Source organism: Nanorana parkeri, unplaced genomic scaffold (genome assembly GCF_000935625.1).
Source record: "Nanorana parkeri isolate BGI_ZX_2015 unplaced genomic scaffold, ASM93562v1 scaffold1309, whole genome shotgun sequence".
Lineage (NCBI taxonomy): Eukaryota > Metazoa > Chordata > Amphibia > Anura > Dicroglossidae > Nanorana > Nanorana parkeri.
Genome location: NW_017307577.1, coordinates 213,532 through 236,189, shown reverse-complemented (window position 1 = coordinate 236,189; position 22,658 = coordinate 213,532). Strand labels below are relative to the sequence as shown.

The following is a 22,658-nucleotide window of genomic DNA, read 5'->3' as shown; positions in this document are numbered from 1 at the left end:
CTCTTTTCCTTCAAACGCAAAGAGTGTCCCTTGTCCTTTGCAGTGTATTTAAAGTGAATAATTTGGCACCAAGCTCACAATATAAACCATTTTATGTATTTATATATAGTGATCATATCCCCCCTTTAATCGCCTCTTCTACAGAGAGAACAAATTCAGTTCAGCTAATCTTTTCTCATAGCTGAGCTCCTCCATGCCTCTTATAAGTTTAGTAGCTCTTTGCTGCACTTTCTCCAGTTCCTCAACCTCCTTTTTGTGAACTGGTGCCCAAAACTGAACTGCATATTCCAAATGAGTTCTTACTAATGCACCCCTTCAGTTTTTCTTTCTTAAAGTGTAGAATCGGACACAGGAAAGTCTGGAATCTGTGGTCAGCATACCTTCCAGGATAAGGAGAGGTCTTTGGTGGTGTAGAGCCCATGGCCATTTATCAGTAGGACTAACTTGGACATTTTAGGTGTCCAAAGTGCTGACTACGGATGCCAGCACCTGGGGTTGGGGTTTTCACCTAGAAGGTCAGATGGCACAGGGGCAGTGAACGTTTTTAGAATCAAAGGCCTCTTCCAATTGGAGAGAGCTAAACACGTTTTTTTTTTAAAATCCCTCTGGGCATTTCAGGGAATGGTCAAAGTCTTTCATCTCCGAGTTCTCTCAGACAATCCTACGGTAGTAGCTTATATAAACAAACAGGGAGGTATTCAGAGTTGTCCTTCAGTCAGTGGCAAGAGACATTTTTGCTTGGGCAAAGGGGAACCTGGCTTCTTTGTCTGAGGTACACCTAAAGGGCTCCCAGAACATCTTGGCAGCCTTTTTGAGTCGACATCAGATTCACCAGGTGGAATGGTGTCTGAATTCAGAAGTCTTCTTGCTGCTGGTCAGGAAGTGGGGGCTTCCGCAAGTGACCTATTCACTTCCCAAAAGAACTCAAAGGCGAGTCAGTTCTTTTCTCTAAATCGATAGAGGTCTAAGGCTGTATAAGTCTAGAAACCTGTTACTACAAAAATGTATGGTAAAACCTGGAAAGTCTTCAATTCCTGGCTCAAGTCATGTGCCAGAACTCAGGACTTGGCTGCGATTCTAGATTTTCTGCAGGATGGGGCATACAGAGGGTTAGCTTTGAGTTCCCTCTGCAGCCCTTAGTATTTTGTTTAGTTTCCTTTGGCAACTTATTCCCTTATTTCTAGATTTTTTTTTAAGGCCCTGACAAGATAGAGACCAGTTACAGTTAGAGCCTGTCCCAGGTGGGATTTATCCATAATATTACAGGGTCTCATTAAGTCCCCTTTTGGTATCCTCCCTCAGGTTACTTACCCTCAAGTGGTTATCACTTCTGCCCGTAGAGTTAGTGAGTTGTAGGCTCTTTCTGGTGAAGCCTTTTTTGCAGTTTTTTTCAGAAAAACTGCAAAAAAAGGCTCTGACAGAAAGGGCCTGCAACTCGATAACTCTACGGGACTGGACCTGTTTATCTTCAAGACTGTCCCAGTTTTTTTTATTTAAAATCGCTTCTAGATTCCACATATCTCAGGAAATTATTGTGCCTACCTTTTGTGGTATTCCTTCTAATGGTAAGGAAAGGTAATTTTATTGTCCTGTTAGGCACTGCATTCTCGCTTACCAGGAAGCTAGAAAAGATAATAGAAAACCGGATGCCATGTTTGTGCTCTTTTCGGGCAAAAGTAGGGGATACCAGGCATCAAAATCTTCCATTGCCAGATGGATTAGACTTGTTATTTGCGAAACATACTACTCGATGGGAAGTCCTTCACCTATCCTAGTAAATGCTCGTTCCACCAGGGCACTGGCCACTTCCTGGGCTGAGAAAGCTGGTGCCTCTCCAGAACAAATATGTTAGGCAGCCACATGGTCAAGCTTCTCTACATTTGTTACTCACTATCAGCGAGATCTTTTAACAGCTAGATCGGACAGCTATCGGCTAGATCCTTTAACAGGATCAGGCTTTCAAGAGAAAAGTTCTTCAAGCTGTAATCCCTCCCTGATAAGTTCTTGTTATTCAATCCGCATTAGACTTACCGGTATTTCCAGTAGTCTTCCAGGACAGCAGGGTTCCCGCCCTTTGCTAGGGACTATTTTAAAATATTTAGGTATGTTTTGTTGTCTTTTATGTTGTTTTTTTTTGTTTTGTTTTTAGATTTCCACCCTTTTGATTCTCGTATATAGGAGCAGCCTTCGTGGGGTCTCGGGTGGGCTGTGCAGGATCTCTGATATTTTCTGGGTCTCAGGTGGGTTCTGCGGGGTCTATGGTAGGCTCTGCAGGGTCCCTCTCGGGTGGGCTATGTGGGGTCTCTGGTATTTTCTGGGACTCAGGTGGGTTCTGCAAGGTCACTCTTAGGTGGGCTGTGTGGGGTTTCAGGTGTGCTCTGCAGGGTCTCTAGTATGTGCGGGGTCTATGGCGGGCTCTGCAGCACTGAGAGTCGAAATGATCGGTTCTACGGCTGTGAGGTCAGAGCCAGCAGGAGCAGAGCTCAAGAGAAGGAGACGGCACGGGAACGTGTTCTGCAGGTGGGTACTTTTTTGGGTGGGGAGCGGTTTGGGGAGCCCCATACAAAATTTTGCTATGGGGCCCTGTGATTTCTATTTGCACCCCTGCCTCCAAATATGCCTATGTAGGTGTCCACAGTTTTTGCTCAGAGCCTCTTCCCGAGCCACGATCCTTCACCTGTGCCCTGGTCCAGCCACCGGCGACTCTGCACAGTACTGTAATGTTAGTATTTTACCATTTGTATAGTGTTTCTCTGCGTACCCTTCTGCCGCTGAGGTCTGCGGAGAAAGGATACACTAGGTGGAGCTGCTGTTTCAATGGCAACCACGTGACTGCTGAAAAAGGGCGCTATTTTGAAATGGCACAAACGGAACTGGCGCAAACCGTGGGCCACCTGTACTGCATCAGACCCATGCCTGGGAAAGTAGCTGGATGGCTAAAAAGTAAGATGATGATAAACAGCTACAAAGTCTCTGAAGATGTGCATATGATGTATCCATAAGCACAGTTCCATATAAAACAATAGCAGGAGCGGTGAGACAGCAGGAAACACTGTATAAATATACACTGGCACAGTCATCTAGCTCAGGCCTTCTTAAACCTACTAATAAGCCCCCTCTCCCTCCTTATCTTTACCTCCAGCAGCTGTGCTCCACTTCTGCTGGGTTAAAGGAAGCTCCGTCAATGTAAAAAAAAACCTTCCTGCATGCACGTGCTCAGGAAGGTACCAAGTGCACAGAGGTGGGGGGTATGCGACCTTAAAAACTACACTACACTGCACATTAAACGAAAATAAAAATCTTGCTTGGAGCCCAGGCCGCCTGGGCCCCTCACACAAGTACCGGCTATACCCCCCTGATGGCGGTCCTGGCCGGGGACTCAGATCGCGACCCCCCCCTGTTCACTTGTGGGACCCCATATGGGGTCGCGACCCACACTTTAGGAAGCACTGATCTAGCTCAGTAAAATCAATGGGTATCAGTTGTAAAACTCAGTCAGTGAAATTACCATAGAAATTACCATAGTATTTCTACCCGATTGTGTCGCTGATGCAATCCAGATCTTCAGCTGTTGACATGCACAAATAACACAGCAAATAAAGGACATATACACACCAGGGAGATCAAGCCAATTCACTGCTATAGGAGTCTTCACTGGCTCCTGGACAATTTATATTAGTCAATCCATCAGCAGCCTGTAGGTTCAGAACACTCAAGGCACTGAGAGGAGCCTGGATAGTGAAATAATAGTCAGTGTACCCATTGCACTCCTTACCGCTAAATCCTTGATGAATGGGTTGGGTGCATCAGTAGTCGACGCATGGCCACCGTCCAGGCAAAGTATAAAGAGTTATGGACACCGGCACTCCAAAGTAGAAAAACGTCTTTTATTGACGCATCATGCAACAATACACTTATTGCAACGTTTCGGGGTCACACAGGATCCCCTTCATCAGGCAGAACAAGTGAAAATTACAAACAGATATGGACAAGCATTTATACACATCCTTGTATGTGAGGAGACCAATACCACTGCCCAAAAGTGATCCAATGATGTCATTTCCCGCCAAAATTCAAAATACAGTGTTGCTGTATGCATAGAAAGATTGCTCAAAACATAATTCATGGGTTGTGTCGTGTTAATGCTGCTAAGTCTGGGTGGTGCCATGCCTATGGAGAGACGATTTGAGCAGTATTCCTGCTGGGGCTGTGTGTCTCTGTGTAACGGCTGCAGGGCAGCTGTTACAGAGACACAGGACGGAGTCAGGGGGCGTGGCCAGCCGGAGAGCAAGTGCTCATTACACTCAGGCCGCACCCCTAGGTTGTCTTCGGGTATGAGTCCTGTGGTGATAGGCCGGCACTGGTCGTGTCATCCGTTGCCATGGCAACGTCGGGACGCCGCTGTCACGGCCGCTGCCGGGGTTGTCATCTCGCCCTGTGTGTAGGGGAATGATCGGCAATCATGGGGATGTGTCATCGGTGCGGAGGGACGCTGCTGTGATCTACTTGCAATGTGCAGTGCAGCTCACGTCAGGAGTCTAGGGCACTGGGAAAGTGTATGGCATACAACTGTGGGCAAAGCTAAGGATGGCCGGTGCACATAGATGGCATGTGGATATATGAATGCAGTCCAGTAGCTCAACTCTATATAGGGGCCAATGTCACAGGGGTATGTGGACAGGCGCATGAATATGCAACGCATGGCACATGCATGGTAAGCTTAAATGCAGTAAGTGTGCATGCAAGAGCAAAGTTTTCTTCATGACAGTGCATGACACATGCATGGTAAATATGCATTCAAGATGCATTAAGACGTTTTTCTACTTTTGGAGTGCCGGTGTCCATAACTCTTTATACTTGGATAGTGAAATAAGCCGTTCCACAGCTTTACAGATATTCATCAGCTCTTGAGCGTGATAAATCCATTGATCCCGAGTTCAAGTCTCCATCAGTAGCCTATAAAGTCATTGCTATGTATGCATGGAGAGGCACCTCTATGCAAACGAGAGGGATTCCAACCCATGCAGTTCCTTTCACAGCACCCGGGAAATCGTATTGCTCGGATAACCGGCCGTAATATCAGGACAGAACTACAAGTGATCTTTCATCAAATGGTTTTGTCCATATAGCGCAGACTTTGTAAAAATGTCATGTACTATATATTTACACAGCGTTTCCTGCTGTCTCACCGCTCCTGCTAGTGTTTTATAGGGAACTGAGTTGATATCATATGTGCATCTTCTTAGACTTTGTAACTGTTTGTTTATTATCTTGTTCCTTTTAAGCCATCCAGCTACCTTCCCAGACACAAGTCTGATACAGTATATTGATGGACAGAATACAGTGTGTACAAAATTTTTTGCTTTTAACCTGAGGGAGGTTTTTTGGGACTATTGTGATTTTTGCATTGTCTGTACAATAGAGGTTTTCTATTGGTTTTTGATCCGATACATTCCACACCTTTCAAATACTGACTTACACTAAGAGGGGCTTAAAGTGACATTAAACCCTCAGATTTTTTAACATAAAACAATACTGTAATGTGCGCCTTACTGTAATCCATGGTTGTTTCCCTTCTCTTTGCTGCTCTTCCTTTTAAATCTGTATCTGTTCTCATGCTCTGCAGAACTTCTGTTTTGCAGCAGACTGCCTTGTCTCAGGAATGGATACACGGTGTCTGTGTATACGTTTCTATAGGCTTGTAATCTGAGCCAGCACTAAGGAAGAGGCCCTGAGCTGAAAAGGTAAGTTCTCCCCAAGCATGAGAAGACATGAGGATTTAAAAGGAAGAGCAGCAAAGAGAAGGGAAACAACCATGGATTACAGTAAGGCACACATTACAGTATTGGTTTATGTTAAAAAATCTGAGGGTTTAATGTCACTTTAAGTTTCAGAAAAATATGGGCCTGCTGGTTAGACAGAATGGACCCTACACTGTTAGGCCTGTTTTACAGCGTGTTTCCTAGGCGCTGTAAAACTCTAAACATGTGAAAACCAATAATTGCCTATGGGCATGGCTCCCACCTGGGCGTTTTACAGCGCGTAGGAACACGCTGAAAAACGCCCTACGCCCAAAGAAGTACAGGAGCTTCTTTGAGGCGTTTTTCAGCGCGTTTCCATTGGTATTCCCGAGTGTGGATCGGGGTTTAACAAAGCGGTAACCCCGAGCTACACTCGGGAATACAGCGTACAGGTCTTACCTTGTCCGCGATACCCGCTGTGTCCTCCGGCGGCTGCCGACTTTCGGTTCCGTCCCTTGCGATTGGCCGCGTCGCAGGGGGCGGTGCCGGCGGGAAGTTTGAAAGTGAAAAAAATTTGAGAAAATAAGGGGAATAAAATCATACCGCCAGTGAAACGCGCGTTTCACTGAACGAAAAAACGCGAAATAAATACGCTCAGGTGTGAACGCAGCCTTACTAGTCTGATTTCTGGAGTTTACTGCTCTGGAGACTAAAAGCAACTATAGGCTACATTGTCCCGAGAGGGCCATCCACTGGTGGACAATGGGACTGTCAATAAATACACCAACAACTGGTTAACTGTGTTTTACATACTGTTTATCTCCTGCCATTTTCATCTACTCTCTGCTAAGAGTCTATAATAGCTTACTGCGAGATGTTCTTTCTCTGCATGTTCACTGTTTCCATGCTGTATTTTAATCTTGCAAATGCATTTTTCTGCATATTTCCTAATCCTCAAATAAAACCTGATTAGAAAAAAAGATATTTGTTTTTCTCATCTATGTAGGAAATGTACTGCAGCCTGGTGGAGGACCTCTGGTTGCTAGAATCGCCCAGTTTCTTAGGTATTTATTTTTCTGGGGGGTTTGCTTGTTTCTGTTCATTATTTGGGGTGTATTTATAAACTGCTAAACTCGGAATATTCATTCTGTGCAGATGAAGGCAAACACGAACCTACTTAGTAAATTTCTAAGCCCAATGTAATCGATGTAATATCAGAGAAATACTGTCTTATGACCATTAGATGGAGCTTATTTACATAGTAAATTAGATACTTATTTCCTATGGTCCATCTAGTGGCCATAATGCAGTATTTACCTAATTGTACATTCAGTTTGACAGGAAAATATACTAAGAACATTTGTTTTTTTACCTTCAATCTCACTGGATGAAAATTCAGTGGGGCTAGCCCCACTGCAAGGGTTAATGTTTAATAAGCCCGGAGTTCTTTAATATTTCTCACATTCTACACTCTGCCCACAGTAACCGATCAGCTTCTATCTTCAATTCCACTTTCGTAGCCAAATTGGGTTAACACCAAGTTGAATTTGTTTTTACATAGGTTAGGGTTTTAAGGGTTAACATTTCTTCTGCCTCTTTGAAATGTTAGGAGGGGCTGTAATGGATGAGGGGTCTAAGGTGGCTAGCCCATAGTTTGTTAATGCAGCTTATCAGATCAACACAATCTCAAATTGGACTGCAAAAATGGAAATACATTTTAAGCCTGGAAAATGAAACGTAGAAGCTGATCAGTTGCCATGTACAGATGCTCCCAGTTTTGATAAATTCCTCTCACAGATTTTTGCAGTATGAATGGCCCTACAGAGGGCATGGCTACGGTGCCATTCACTTCAATGGCCAGCCAAGTCCCCTCCGGCCCCACGAAATACTGAGCGTCCGCAATGCGATGCAGTGTCTTCCGACCAGAACACACTGCATATGGTGTGAACAGGCCCTTCATGTGTTATCTCAAGGAGAGTAACTTATTTTTATTATTTATTTTTTTTGCACTGACATACACTTCAAATGAAATCTGTTACCCAAAGTCAAATTGCTACTCCATAGCACACAATAAAAAGTGTTTACTGCTTTTTCTTTTCTTTGCCAGAATAGTCTGTTGTGTGTTCTTCTTGGATCCTGGTATCTATTTTTTTATCAAGGGCATATGTTTGTGAAGTTTGCGGGAGGGAGGGAAGGTGAACCATGCCCACAGATAAACCCCACCTACCTACTACTCCCTGCTAACCAGTGATAGTTCCTCAGTAGTCAATTATTAAAGTGGACCTTTACCCCCCCCCTCACTAAAAATCACATCAGCATTCTGCCCTGAATGCTGATATGAAAACCTCTTACCTTTTTATTAGTTAGTGACACTCAACTCAGGAAAACCTCTTACATTTGCATCTAATAATTCTTAAAAAATGCATTTAAGTACCATAACTATTAACAAAAAATGTAGCCTATTAATGTATCGTTCATCTGTAGATCCTCAAATCATCCCTGAATTTGTGCTGACACTGTCCTTCCTTATGGAGGGTGGCTACTTCTGTTTCCCATGGTCCCTGTGAGAGCTGTAAAGTAGCCACCACTCCAAGCTCGCTCCCTTGATGGACTACAATCTCGCGTAGGGATGCACGGATGCCGGGTTTTCACTATCTGGTACAAGTACCGATATTTTTTTTTCCGGTACTTGCCGATACCGGAAGTCCTATTAACCACTTCAAGACCAGGTGTTTAGACCCCCTTCCTGGCCAGGCCATTTTTCAGTTCAATCGTCTTTTTTGCACGTATGCTCCCCCGACGCATGTTTGCATGCCTGTATGTATGGGTGGGGGACTTAAAAATGTTTTTGTTTTTGTTTTATTCTTTTTTATGGTGTAACTTTAAATTTGGGGGGGGGGACTTAATTTTTTTTTCCTTTTTTTTTTTCCCACTAAACTTTATTGCTATCACATACGGGGGCTAATAAAAACCCCTCTATGTGATAGCAAAATATGTGACAGGTCCTCTTTATGGAGACATCAGGGGTCTCCAAGACCCCTAATGTCACCTAGGACCCCCCAAAAGAAGCTGATGAAGCAGAGATCTGCTCCATCAGCTTCTTTGCAGCTTCTGAAGCTGGAGAGTGACACAAGAATGCGGAAGTGATGTATTATACAACACTTCCGCATTCTTGCAGAGGAGAGGGGACCGGAGGGAGCTCGTGTACCGAGCTCTCTCTGATCCCCTGTGTCACAAGCGACATGCTGATCCCGGGCTCGCACCGGGCACAGCGGAGCCCGGGATCAGCGGTACAACGGCGGAAGGGGCCGCGGATGGGGGGGGACGGGACCGATCGGCACCCTATACACGCAATCCGCCGGCTCTACAGCCGGCGGATCGCTTGTATGGTGACAGGCATCGCTGCCTGTTTTTAAATTTTCGGCCATTTCCCGCTCGCGCGCGCCCAGCAGCTTGTCTGAGCGGACGTCTAAAGATGCCCGCTCGGATCTAGAGAGCTCGGGCCAGCCGTTTTTTTACTACGGCCGGCCCGGAGGTGGTTAAGGAAGCCGGGCGTGTGTAATGACTCGCCGCCGGGTTCCTAATTAGCTTGGAAGCCGGCTTCGTTCTCCCTCACCAGGTGATTGGACTTCCGATACCAGAAGTCCTGTTAAGAAAGCCGGGCGGCGTGTAATGGCTGGTGACCAATCGGAAGTGACAAGGTAGCAAGATATTAGCTTCCCGGCCAATCAGGAATCCAGAAGGCGAGTCATTACCCGCTTCCCGATTGGCTGGGAAGCCAACTCCATGCTCCCTGGCAAGGAGGGAGGATGGAGCCAGCTTCCTGGCCAATCAGGAAACCGGGTAGCATGTAATGACTCAGTACCCGGCTTTCTGATACCGGAAGTTCCAGTATCGGGAGCATTTGGTCGAGTAAGAGTACTCGCCCAAATACTTGGTATTGGCACCAATACTAGTGTCTGTATCGGTTCATCCCTAATCTCACGTTTAGTTTACTAATTTGTAAGATTGTAGTCCACTATGGGAGGGAGCTTGGAGTGGTGGCACACACAGAGACCATGGGGAACAAAAGTAGTCACCCACCAGAAGGAAGGACAGTGTCAGCAGGAATTCAGAGAAGATTTGAGGATGTACAGCCGAGTGATACACAAATAAGCTAATTTTTTTTTAAATTGGTTAAGGTACTTGAATGCTTTTTTAAGATTTTATTCATGAGTTTAGTGTCACCTTAAATAAGCATATTTTTCTTTTACTTGGAATTACAGTTTACCCATTTCCTGGTTGTATTATTGATGTAGCCTGTGCTCCCATGTTGCATCATGGGAAGGTTATATCGCAGTGCACTGGTAGGAAATCTCATCTGTAAACTGCAACATCTCATGAGATCTCTGGGAAAGGCATCCCCCCCCCCCCAAGATGATGTGCATGGTCACATGTCCTAGTCACATGTGCTAGAGTTCCAGGAAAGGGAAATTAATTAATTTGTCCTTAGGAAAATGTCCACCTTAAGAAAAATGGGGAGGAAAAGAAAAATAAGGTATGCTAAGAATGAAAATCCTGCAATTATCTAGAAGTATCTGTTTCTAGATTGCCATTACCAAACATTTGTATAGGTGCCTTTGTTCTCATTTTAAGCATAGAGGTAAAGTTCCTCTTTAACTGCCTCCGGGCCGGCCGTAGTAAAAAAACGGTGGGGGGGAGGCATAGTTCTGGAAGCCTCATTCCAGTCATTGAAGTGGAGCCCGTGATAGTAAAGTGAAAACAAAATGTTTGTGCATGTTACATTTATTGGCCACAAAATACTTACTTTATGGGGTAATAAAGTAACATCCACCTTTTTGTAATCCTCTCTTAATTAGTAGTTTTACATTTTAAAGTTGAAGAAAAGCTTTAGTTATATGCATGTGGATATATTCTAGCCCACAGAAGGAGGTAACTTTAAGGGGCATATTTGGAAAACAGTGAATCCGACATTTACAAATTCACTGCAAGTGAATCTTCCAGGTACATGTTTTTAAAATTTATAGTGATTGATTCACCACCAGTGAATGTTTTGATAAGTCACATGTATTGCTGATCAATTTGTTCCTGAGTGAAAATGGAATAAATGGACCATCTTCCTCTAGTGGTTTTACCCTCACACCTGTTGCATAGCTTTTATCTTAGTGTCCTATGGAAATAGGATGTCAACATCCAGGGCTCATTGCAGGGGCCTACCTGGACAGTTGTTGCACAGCTGAAATCAAAGTACCCTGCCAGCCTTGTTCCTGTGAGTTCATCGCAGCAGATCCCTCTAGGTTAACGAATAAACAATAAAACCACCAATATACTCCGTACAATTTGGATTGGTAATTAACTTAGAGCATATGAGACAACAAATTCCACTCTAAAGAGGTAAGGTGGCTAAAGAAGTTACTTTTACAACCAATTTTTTTCTTCTCAAAGCCTCAAATTATCTTGCATTATATTATTAGAACTAGAGCTGCAACAATTATTCGATTTAAATCGATTAAAATCGACGATGGAAAATGTTGTCAACAGCCTATATAATGTATTATTGCTGGAATTTGTTGTTCCTCTATAGCTGCTGGTGTTCTGCAGTGTGCCGCTGTATTATACATTGGTATTCTGCATTGTATTGTGCATGGTATTCTGCATTGTATAATACAGCGGCACAATGCAGAATACCACCAGCTATATATCTATCTAGTCGATGGAACACCAAATCCCAGCAATAATATATTAAGCAGCCTGTATAATGTATTATTGCTGGGATTTGTTGTTCCTCTATAGCTGGTGGTATTCTCCATTGCGCTGTATAATGTATTATTGCTGTGATTTGTAGTTCCTCTATAACTGGTCAGTGGTATTCTGCATTGCGCCGTATAATCATTATACAGCGCAATGAAGAATACCAGCAGTTACAGAGGACTACAAATCCCAGCAATAGTACATTATAGTATAATGTTGTACTATTGCTGGCATTTGTTGTATTCCTATATAGCTGGTGGTATTCTGCATTTCGCCGTATAATCATTATACAGCGCACTGCAGAATACCACCTGCTAATCAGCTATAGAGGACTACAAATCACCGCAATAATACATTATATACAGTGCAATGCAGAATAACGCCAGCTACAGAGGACTACAAATCCCAGCAATAGTACATTATAGTATAATGTACTATTGCTACATTCCTCTATAGCTGCTGGTATTCTGCACTGCACCGCTGTATAATGTACTATATTGCACACCACACTTTTTTTTACTTCCACCGCTCCAAGCTTGCTCCCGTGATGGACTACAATCTCAATACAAACTAGTAGTCCATCACTGGAGCCTTTTTTTCCCCTCCTCCGTTTAATCGATTTTAATAATCGGCCAACTAATCGATTATGAAAATAATCGTTAGCTGCAGTCCTTTTTGGTTTTGACCCTCATTCCTAGATACACTCTATTTTCTTAGCATTTCATAGTCCTATCCTCTGTTCAAAGTGAGACTCACGCTGACTATTTTCACAACCCCCCCCCCTTCCAATACAGTCACCTTTGGCCCACGGGGCTTAAACGTGGTTCTTCAGCTAAGAGACATGTCACTGGCTCTGCTAATTTATGTCTGCGGGTATCATCAAGCAGTGGATCCTTCCACCAAGACTGCAAATCAAGTCACATGTCACAGGCTTGGGTGGGTTCTGGGCCAGACTGTATTGCTTAGCTGCAGTGTAGTCTGCATAGAGCTTCAAGACCTGACTGTGTTTACAGGCAGATGTTACTGAATAACAGGGCTAGCTGACAGAATTACAAAAAAAAGAAAATATACTTATACTGTATGTATTTCAAATGTGCATTTAGCGGTTCACCTGGAGTTCAGCTTTAATATCTTGGACTGCAGTTTGAAAATGTTTTGTTCAAATTCTTAATGACGCTCAGGATTACTTGTCGTTTTGGATGATACAGGACCATAGCCATAGGTTAGGTTTTACAATTTGTAGGATATTGTAAAACCTAACCTGTGGCTACAATGGTGTACTGTTGTCTGGTTTACATACTGGAATGCAATAATTATAATAACTGATCATTTTCTTGTGCCTTATGTGTTCATTGCAGTGGAATCCCAGAGACTGTCCCTGTATCTTGTGTGAACCGACAGTGTTCTTCTGGCCTTCAGGCCATCATCAACATAGCAGGTGGGTAGATTGTGCGCTATGCTTGGCTAATAGAAGTCCTTATTTGTAAGTTTATTCATAGTGACTTTGGGACGCAAAGATAATGATTTAAAGTGACTCTTTTTAAGAGAATCAAACACAGAATAACGTATGTCCCCTCAAAGAAGAAAGTTAATTCCTCTCCTGCTGCCGTCGTCGCTAAATACTGTGTGTTTCTGAACAGATTTTAGAAGAAAAATTTCTCGCCGCACTTTCAGGAATGTTGGTTTTTGCATACCCTCCCTGTGCTTGGCGGTTTCTCCCACCAACACGAACATCACCACTGTGTCTTATAGTTACCTTGGGTTCAATGAGACATGGGAATTCAATACTGTATTAAGTCTATGCACTGCGCATCAACCACCTATAACATCAAGTGTGCTGTGCTAAAAGGTATAAACCCTTAGAGCAGTGGTTCTCAATCTGTGTAACCTCACAGGACCCACATTTGTTCTCGGTCATTAAGTCGCGACCCAAGTTGCACTACAATGGAACGCCCTGTAGAGGTTCTGGGAGCCAGAATGTGACGTCACTCCGGTCCACTCCTCCCCCTTCCCTTCGTTAGCCGACAGCCACTTGGGGAAGGGGGGAGGAGTCCGGTGACGTCTATGTCCGTGACGTCACCGGATCTCCGACGGAAGATCCGGAAGCCGGCGGAGAGGTGAGTACGGTCAAAAGAACTTTGATCGGTCAAAAGAACTTTGATCGGTCAAAAGAACTTTGATCGGTCAAAAAAATTAACGATTAATCGAGGGATTAATCGTTAATTTCCGCAGCCCTAGTATTAACCCTTAGTGTGTGTGTCAGGTGTATGCACTGCGTATCAATCACCTATACCAGGCCTCATAATTTCCACTCGCCCCTCGCAATTAGCGAGTGAAAATTGCGTGGGGGCGAGTGGAATGTCATCGAGGGGGTGCGCCGCCGGCGGGACCAGGGATGGGACCCTAGCGCTGCGTCGCTTGCTTCTCTTCTCTCCTCGGCTGCTGCAGCTACAGAGCGGCCGAGAAGGAGAAGAGAGAACAGAAGCGAACAATCGCCGTGGTGGTAGTGTCCCATCCCTGGTCGCGCCGGCGGCACACCCCCTCGATGACCAGGGATCAGCAAGCTCCGTGACTGCTCCTTGCGGGGTCCGCCGCCGTCGTCCGAAAAAGTTGGTACGTCCGACCCCCCTGTCCATATGCTATGTTTTGGTACCTTCCAGCAGAGAAGAAAGCAGTGGGGGAGGCTGAGCTGCAGAGCCTGAGGCTGTACAATTGTGGCTGTGTGTCACTACACTGGTAAGCCAGCAGAATTCTGGGGCTGGGGGGGACGGAGGGAACAGCAGCAGCTGACATGAGTGAGTCTGGGGCTGGCTAGGGGGATAGCAGCAGCATTTGCATCTCTATTATCCCTGTCGATGACATTCAGTTCCGCTGTCTTCTGCAGCTTCCTCCACCCAGCTCAGCTGCCATAGGCTGGGAGGAAGACCGCAGAGACAGTGAGGATACACTGTCGGAGGATACATGGAGGATCTCTGTACCGCACCCCCACCACCACCACCAGGAGAAAAAAGAGGCACCTGAAAACCATCAGCTCAGTGCACTGCGAGTCACTTTTCTTCCTAACACTGTGTGTCACACTGACCTCTGCGTCACACTGACCTCTGCATTACACTAACTTCTGCGCTGTGCCTTACATTATTGAGCTCTGTACTGTGCGTCACACAGCTGGCCTCTGTATTCGGCATTGCACCACTGACTTCTGTACTGTGCGTCACACCGCTGACCTGGCGGAGTTAATGCCGGGGCAGGGTAGGGGTTAGGTGGGGCAACTGGTGGCGATTTAACTTTTAAGGCCTGGCTAGTAGCTCAGGACTTTACATTTTGAGCCGTGACCTATGCCATGAAGTGATTATATGCAATGAATGACATGTTAGCAAAATAATCTAAACCGTGTACAAAATAGTAGTCCACAGATGAAAAAATATATAAAATAAAAATGAATAAATATCCAATACAAAAAAAGTCTAAGTGACAAAACACTCTTCAATTCCTGTTTTCTTATCACTCCAATCACGATATTCCATCATGTTTAAATCGTGTAAAGATCCCCACTCACCAGAAAGTAGGACCCTTTTTTCAGGACGGTTCAGAACAGCATGTGTGGTAATATCCTGTGATCTTCCTCTTTCATCCATTCCAATACTCCAATTCGTCAACCGAAAGAGTCTGCAGCTCCCCAGTGTATTCCAAAAAATATATATCTAAACGGCGAATCTGAACTCCTAACCAGCTTTCAAGCAAGGTGCACATGGAAGGGCTTTATACAGTACAACAGAAAAAAATGATTGAGTTGATGAGTGCGTTTGCCATTTGTTTTGCTTCACTGATTTGATGCAGTGACACACTTGGGGTCTCAGCTGCTGTTGTGATGAATGGGGTCCCTTGCGTGTCCCTGTGCCTTTAAAGGGGTTGGGCTGCCTCCTGGCGAACCTGCAACCAATTTTATCTTTTGCTACATGTGCTCCAAGACTCATAGGTTAGAGTTAGGACCGCGCTACACAGAGGGGCCTTGACGAGGCTGTGCGGCTTTCACATATTCTGCAGAAGACGTGTATCTAAAACCTCTGTTTTTAACCTTAGCGTTTAGACAAGTTTTTTTGGCATGCTGGCTGGTGAGTGTGCTGGGAAAATTTTTGCTGTTGTACTGTATAAAGCCCTTCCATGTGCACCTTGCTTAAAAACTGGTTCTGAGTTGATGAGTGAGTTTGAAATTTGTTTTGCTTAAAGGAGAACAATGGGGTAAGTGTTTTCCCCATAGTTCTTCTAAGGGTCATGGGAGGACATATACTAGCGTCCTCCCGTGACCCTTAGGAGCCAGCCCTCAGCAACTATCGAGTCCATAAAAGGAGATAAGTGTGCCAAATGCTCCCCATTTGCTGCTTGTTGTGCTTATACATTTTTCTGAGACTTGATGTAATTTAAGGCTATTATTATGTTTTGGTGTATAAAGTTCTGCTGAGACTTCAAGTATCCCTATATACAGTATTTTTGACAAAATGGAGGCAACGAACAGTTGCAACCATTACAAACGGCAACGAACAGTTCAGATTTCATTTTCCTAGTACATTTGAAAGTCCAAACAATTAAATCTTTTTTCGTTGCTATGAAAAGCAGCTCTGTTCATTATTCCTGCATATTACCAGTTCTATAATACATGAAAAATATTTTTCATTACTTACAGGTGGCATCAGAAATGGTTCATATGACATTGGACTGGCATGTGGGTAAGGAGACTCCCAATAAATGATGGTATAATACACTTGTGTTACTAATGTGTTACTGAGGGGAAATAACTTTGTAGTCTAGTATGTTATATTTGTTTAACCATACCAATATACATTGAGAGGAATTTATCAAAACTGGAGCTGACAGAATCTGGAGCAGTTGCCAACTAATTGCCTGGCAACTAATTATCATCTATGTTTCATTTTCAAAGCTTAACTAAGCAAATTTGAAAAAAAAACAGATTTGTTATTGTGGACAACTGCTTCAGTTTCTGTTTGCTCCAGTTTTGAGAAATTGCATCCGCCCCGTCTGGGGCTGCAGAAAAAGAGATTAAAGACCATATGTCCTCCAATCTCTTCTATTTTTAAAGGGAATTATCGGGGGTCTGTTTAGACCCCTGATATTTACCCAAAGCCCCTAACAGTAAAGTAAAAGAAACCATTAAAATTTAAAAATATAAAAAAAAAAACAACAAATGTTAAAAAAAGAAATAAAGCCACTTGGTGCTGGATGTGCGTTGCAGTGCCATTCATTTCAATGGCACCCCAAACGTGCCTCCTGTCCACAGTGCGATCGCCATCAACGGAACACGCGATACCGCAATGCTGTGTTCCACTGTGGTGCGATTGCAAAATAATTGTGGATACAGTTTTATTCTGAAGTAAACTTTGTAACACTCCCATTTGTGTATTTTAAATTAAGGATGGCATTTTATTTTTTTATCCGGTTCATCGAAAATAATCTATTATAAGAATAATCGTTAGTTGCAGCAGTACAATGAGGCCATATCAAAGAAAAAGTATTGCATTATATAGTTCAAAACCCTTTTGTTTTAAAAAATTTAAAAAACCTGTGTCCCCGCCGTGCGCTTCTGTCTGAAGACACTAAGATTCTTGGGCAGCCGCAAAGCATCACGGGGGGCGCACGCACAGTTAAGATCTTCAGCCAGGAGAATAGGAAAGACACAGGTAAGTCAATGCAGTAGCGTGCAGCCGCACAGACTCCGTGGGACAGGAAGAAACGGGAGTCAGCGCTGGATCAGAGACCGACACCAGCGCTGGAAGGACTCCTAAAAAAACTGGAAAGAAGAAGATGATCGGCTCAAGAGGCTTCATTTAAGTTAAGTCCTTTGGTGGGGGAAGGGGGGGGAATTTTGACTTTAATGTCCCTTTTTAATTGCTATGGATTCACATTGTCCTACAGTTTACAAATACAATCATGTGAGATGAACTTAAAAGGCAGTTGTACGTTACTCTTAAAATCTTCCACTTCCATTCCTGGCACCATAGTAGTAAGTGTATTAACAATAATTAGTGGCTTAACCTGACACTAAACTCAGGAGTTAAATCTTAAAAATGCATTCAAGTACCTTAACTATAAACACAAATGTAACTTATTTGTTTATCACTCAGCTGTAGATGCTCAAATAATCTCTCCACTGGTGCTGACACTGTCCTTTTTTCTGGAGGGTTGCTACTTTTGTTCCCCATGGTCCCTGTGTGTGACCACTCCAAGCTCACTCCTGTGATAGGCTATAATCTCACATTTGTAGTAGTAGTTTTGTCTTGTAGTGAGCTTAGAGCAGTGGCTACTTTACAACATACACAGGGACCATGGGGAACAAAAGTAGCCACCCTTCAGAAGGAAGGACAGTGTCCTCATGAATTAAGAGATGATTTGAGGATCTGCAGTTGAGTGATGCACAAATAAGGTACAATTTTGCTAATAGTTGAGGTACTTGAATACATTTCTAAGGTTTAACTCCTCAGTTTAGTATCACTTTAAATGCATTCAGCAATATCAAGTATATAAGTAAATAGTAGTGGTGCACCAAAATCGAAAATTATTTTTTTTCTAACCTTTTTTACAATTATTTTTAAAATTTTATTTATTTTTTACTTTACTGTCGGGGGTTTTAGGGAAATATTAGGGGTATAAACAGACCCCTAATATTTCCCTTTTGAAATAGAAAAAGAGATTGAGGACACAGAGCCCTAAATCTCTTTTTCTGCAGCCCCTGTTATGAACAGGAAGCCTCTAGACTGAGTGCTCCTGTTCATTCATAAATTGAGGATATACAGTAAAATCCCTATTATGCGCCATTCAAGCAACTGGCACTGCTCAAGCAACCGGCCAAAAAAATCGATTTACTTTTTACAGTCCTTTCTCTCTTAGGACTGCTCCTCTGCTCAGTGGACGGGGCTTCAATAGCCAGCCTCCTATTGCAATTTGAAATAGCCAGTAGCAGGATGGCTATTGCTCCCGGCTGCTTCCATTCACCGGTCGGCTGCAGAAGCTAGCCGGCAGGTGACTGGGTCTGCGTGGGGGAAGCGGGGCGCCGTGGGGATGGTTGCCTCAGAGTTAATATTAACTCTCAAGCAACCAGAAACTATAGTTATCCGGCACCTACTGATCCCCATGGGTGCTGGATAACGGAGTGTACTGTAGTATGAGTTACTATGTCCGCAATCATAAATGAACAGGAAGTGATGTAGAGCACTTCCTGTTCATGCGAAAATGGGGACGCAATAAAAACATACTGCGTCCTCAATTATTTACAAGCACTCAGCTGAGCACTTGTATTTCGCTCTCCATCCTGACTCCCTGTCACAGGAGCCTGAGCGGGAGCGCGGGGAGGAGAGCTCGGCCTCTTGTAATATCGACAGCGCTCTCCTCCCTGCCCTGCTTGGCCTCCTGACAGTTTCTCTTCTCCCCACTGCGCGCTGACCTGTGTCAGATGGGACACAGAGCAGCGATCAGCGGGGAAGAGAGAAACTAGAGATGCACTGCATTTTTGGGCACAAAATGAACTTTCTGCATTTTGCCCAAAGTATCATTTTGGCCTAAATTCTTCGACTGCCAAAATTATTGGTGCATTCCTAGTAAAGCTTTAGTAGATCAACTCCAGTCTTCGTGAATTAATTTTTTTCTACTGCTGTTCACCATGGTTGGTTATGTACTTCCATGTCAAATATGGTAAATTTGTCATAGGTATATGCTGAAAATTACAATCCTTTGTTGGTATGTGTGCATTTTAGGGTGGAGTCTATGAGCCTAAGAAGTGTTGGAAATATTGGAGACATCAGCCCTCGTACTGTGGATTATGCCAAAGCAAGGGACTGTCTCATACCTATGGGGTAAGCATTAAGTGATACCGTATTATACCGTCCTGTGTAAGAGTAAACCTATAGGCCATTGTTCCTACGGCAGATGCTTCGCTTTCCAGTATGCTTCTTTCCTCTTCACTGCTTTCCCTGGGAGTTTAATATTACAAGACCCATCACATCATGTGCCAATGGAAGCATTACTAATGATAGACATATAATTGTTCAAATGGTAGCTTCATTAACTAGAAACTCTCATGCTTTTCTTCGAAGGCACTTGTTAAAGAGAAGATTATGCATTATGCATTGGGTGCTGATAGGTTTGCACTTTGGGTGTACGCAGATGCAACCCAAACCAAGTAGTTCGGAACAGAAGGTCAGAAATAGACTTCCATTACTTTATGGACTTCATTGTGATTACTGCAAACATTTGTCCTATTTGTGTCATTCCTGCTGGGCTGCAGCTTGACTACTTTCATAGTGGTCTGAGAGTGTTTTTTAGAGCTAGCTGATATATTTTGTGTCCGCCCACACTGAATGCTTTCCCCCATGAACTGCTGCTTGATGGCTACTGCTGTCACAGTCATGAGCGCTGTTCAGTTTATTAACATTTGTGCTGGCTTTGTAGATAGATCTGCACTGCGCTTAAAAGTGACATTAAACTCAGCGGTTAAATCTTAAAAATGCATACAAGTAACCTATTATTAAAAATGTATCTTATTTGCGTATCACTCGGCTCTGTAGATCATCAAATCATCTCAGAATTGGTGCCGACAGTGTACTTTGTTTTGTTCCCCATGGTCCCTGTGTGTTTTAAAGTAGCCACCGCTCCAAGCTCACTCCTGTGATGGACTACAATCTCAATACAAATATTAGTAAACTAAACATGAGATTGTAGTCCATCACAGGAGCGAGCTTGGAGTGGTGGCTACTTTACAACACACACAGGGAGCATGGGGAACAAAAGTAGCCACCCTCCATAAGAAAGGACAGTGTCAGCACCAATTCAGAGATGATTTTAGGATCTTTAAGCAACCTGGGCTCGTCCCTCCTTACATTTTCAGGGGTACGACTATCAAGTCTTTGTAGACTTGGCCACTTCCACCATTGCCATGAGTAGGGAAATGAAGCCAGTACTGAGGATTCTGCAAGCCCGTAATATCCCATATCCTGGGGCTTTCCTTTTTGGCTTTCCTTTTTCTTATAACGGCCGCACGTATTCTGGCACTGCGGTGGAATCAGTGCAGCATCACCTGAATACCCTGAACCTTCAGGAGACGTCTTACTCACCTCCAGCTACTCCCAGTGTTGCCTGCTCGTCGTAGCCATTCACCGGTCCATAAATCCACTCCTCCTCCCTCCGCTTTCACGCAGAGGGATCGATCAACTATACGCCGACGAATGTCCCCTGTGTCAGGCTCGCATACTGGTCAAGCCGTGTGAGCACCCTGTTAAATGCCTTGGAGGTTTTCCTTTTTTTTTTTCTTCAGTCTGGTTAATCGCAAACAACATTATTTGTTTTCAGTGAGAGATTTTTGGAGATTTTCACGGCCATGCCATCAGTCCCTCTTCTTCCCCCATGTTTTTTGTATGGATTTTTTTTTACTCCTCCAGCTTACATGTGGCAATTATTCTGCTACATAACAGAATTAATGAAGCAGACTGCCAATGCTGGCACCGGCCTCAAAAGCCCATTCAAAGTCAATTTGGGAAACCGCGGTGCTGTACACTGCCACAAGCATTCCAGCCGTGACCGTGTGTCCCGGACACGTCTATGTTGACCGTATGGGAGGCGCATAAGGTGGTGATGAGGGACATTGCATTAGAACTTCTGTCCTTTAAAAAAAAAAAATTTTTTACCAGTCTTCATTGCATTGAACAAGAGTTCTATGATCAAGAATTCCAATGTAGGACCACTCTTTTGAACAAATCGGCTCTAGACACTGCTCGTAGGAACCTTTTAATTTACATCTTGCCCACCAGGCAGAGAAATCAATCAGACGCAATAAAACATCTTTTTTATTTGAAGGCTGACAAGCCTGATTCTTTTTTAGCCTCTGGACTCCTTAAGACAGACCCTACGTCACGACCCTATAGGCTCTGAGTCTCAGGGGACTCCTACCCTAGTAATCCAGCCAAGATTGTAGATATAGTCCACTCTTTCCTCTACAATTTACATTCCCCTTCTTCCTCTTCGCCATTAGAACACCCTCTTCTCTCTGAATTGGCACTCCCACAACAGCCGGATACCTTTTCGTTCTCTTTTAGATGACCCTATCACCGATTATAGAATTGAGACTTAATCCAGCCAAGATTGTAGATATAGTCCACTCTTTCCTCTACAATTTACATTCCCCTTCTTCCTCTTCGCCATTAGAACACCCTCTTCTCTCTGAATTGGCACTCCCACAACTGCCGGATACCTTTTCGTTCTCTTTTAGAGCTATAAAGGGCTATAAAATCACTGAAACCCACCAAAAAGCCGGGACCGCACGGGTTCACGGCCACATATTACATATTATATGTATCACCACACACTTTCCCCCTCAGGCCATCCCCAGCCCTGCTTCTCCCTCCCCTCTTGGTTTCCTTTTTAGCCTCTCTCTTGGATCCCTTTCTTCAATTCTTTCTTTCTCTCCAATTTCTATCCAATCATTGGTTATCCTGTCTTTTAAGATAGACTGGCATACACGTCTATACAATTGTTGATTGTAATCACCAGTTACCATCGATACCCTATGTATCCTTTATCATACTGTTAATGCTACTGACTTACTGATGTATCGATGCCCAGAACGTTTATTGTTCAATATGTGATTAGAGAGGAGATGTTTCTTTTACTCTGCTCTGCAGTTCTTCTATGTTCTGCTTACTGCTAAGATTGAGGCAGGCACCAACTACCAAGCCGGTCAACACAAATGTGAATAAACACAGTGGAGCTACTGAGACAAACTGTGGTTTGGCAGGGGCAAAGCATGGACAGAAAATTGGTCCCCCGGCTCCATAAACACTCTGAGATCAATATCGCAGTTGTCAAGCTGCAGCCCGGGAGAAACACTGCCATAAGGTTTATTTAAATTTGAGTAACTCATTTTCATCTTTTTTTATCATACATTTTAAATACCGTATATACGCGAGTATAAGCCGAGATTTTCAGCCCATTTTTTTGGGTGAAAAGTGCCCCCCTCGGCTTATACTCGAGTATATACGGTACATATTTTGCATTCCCATACATTTATTCTATTTTATAAACTTTTTTTTCTACTATTGGGGCATGGAATCTTTTTGAAAGAATTTACTGGGCCTTGGTCTCACAAAGGTTGATAAGCACACGTCC

The 22,658-nt window shown here is 43.8% G+C and overlaps 1 protein-coding gene across 2 annotated transcripts in view; it reads left to right on the top strand.

The window, feature by feature from the left end:
• Nucleotides 1–22,658, top strand: part of ACAA1 (acetyl-CoA acyltransferase 1) — a 57,897-nt gene that overhangs the window by 8,949 nt on the left and 26,290 nt on the right. Inside the window, exons 3-6 of one of the 2 annotated variants that reach the window (XM_018569236.1) lie at nucleotides 6,748–6,805; nucleotides 12,851–12,930; nucleotides 16,174–16,216; nucleotides 19,256–19,354. In XM_018569236.1, coding sequence (XP_018424738.1) covers nucleotides 6,748–6,805; nucleotides 12,851–12,930; nucleotides 16,174–16,216; nucleotides 19,256–19,354 — 280 coding nt within the window. The remainder of the gene's footprint in view (nucleotides 1–6,747; nucleotides 6,806–12,850; nucleotides 12,931–16,173; nucleotides 16,217–19,255; nucleotides 19,355–22,658) is intronic. The other variant, XM_018569237.1, reaches the window with a different exon arrangement.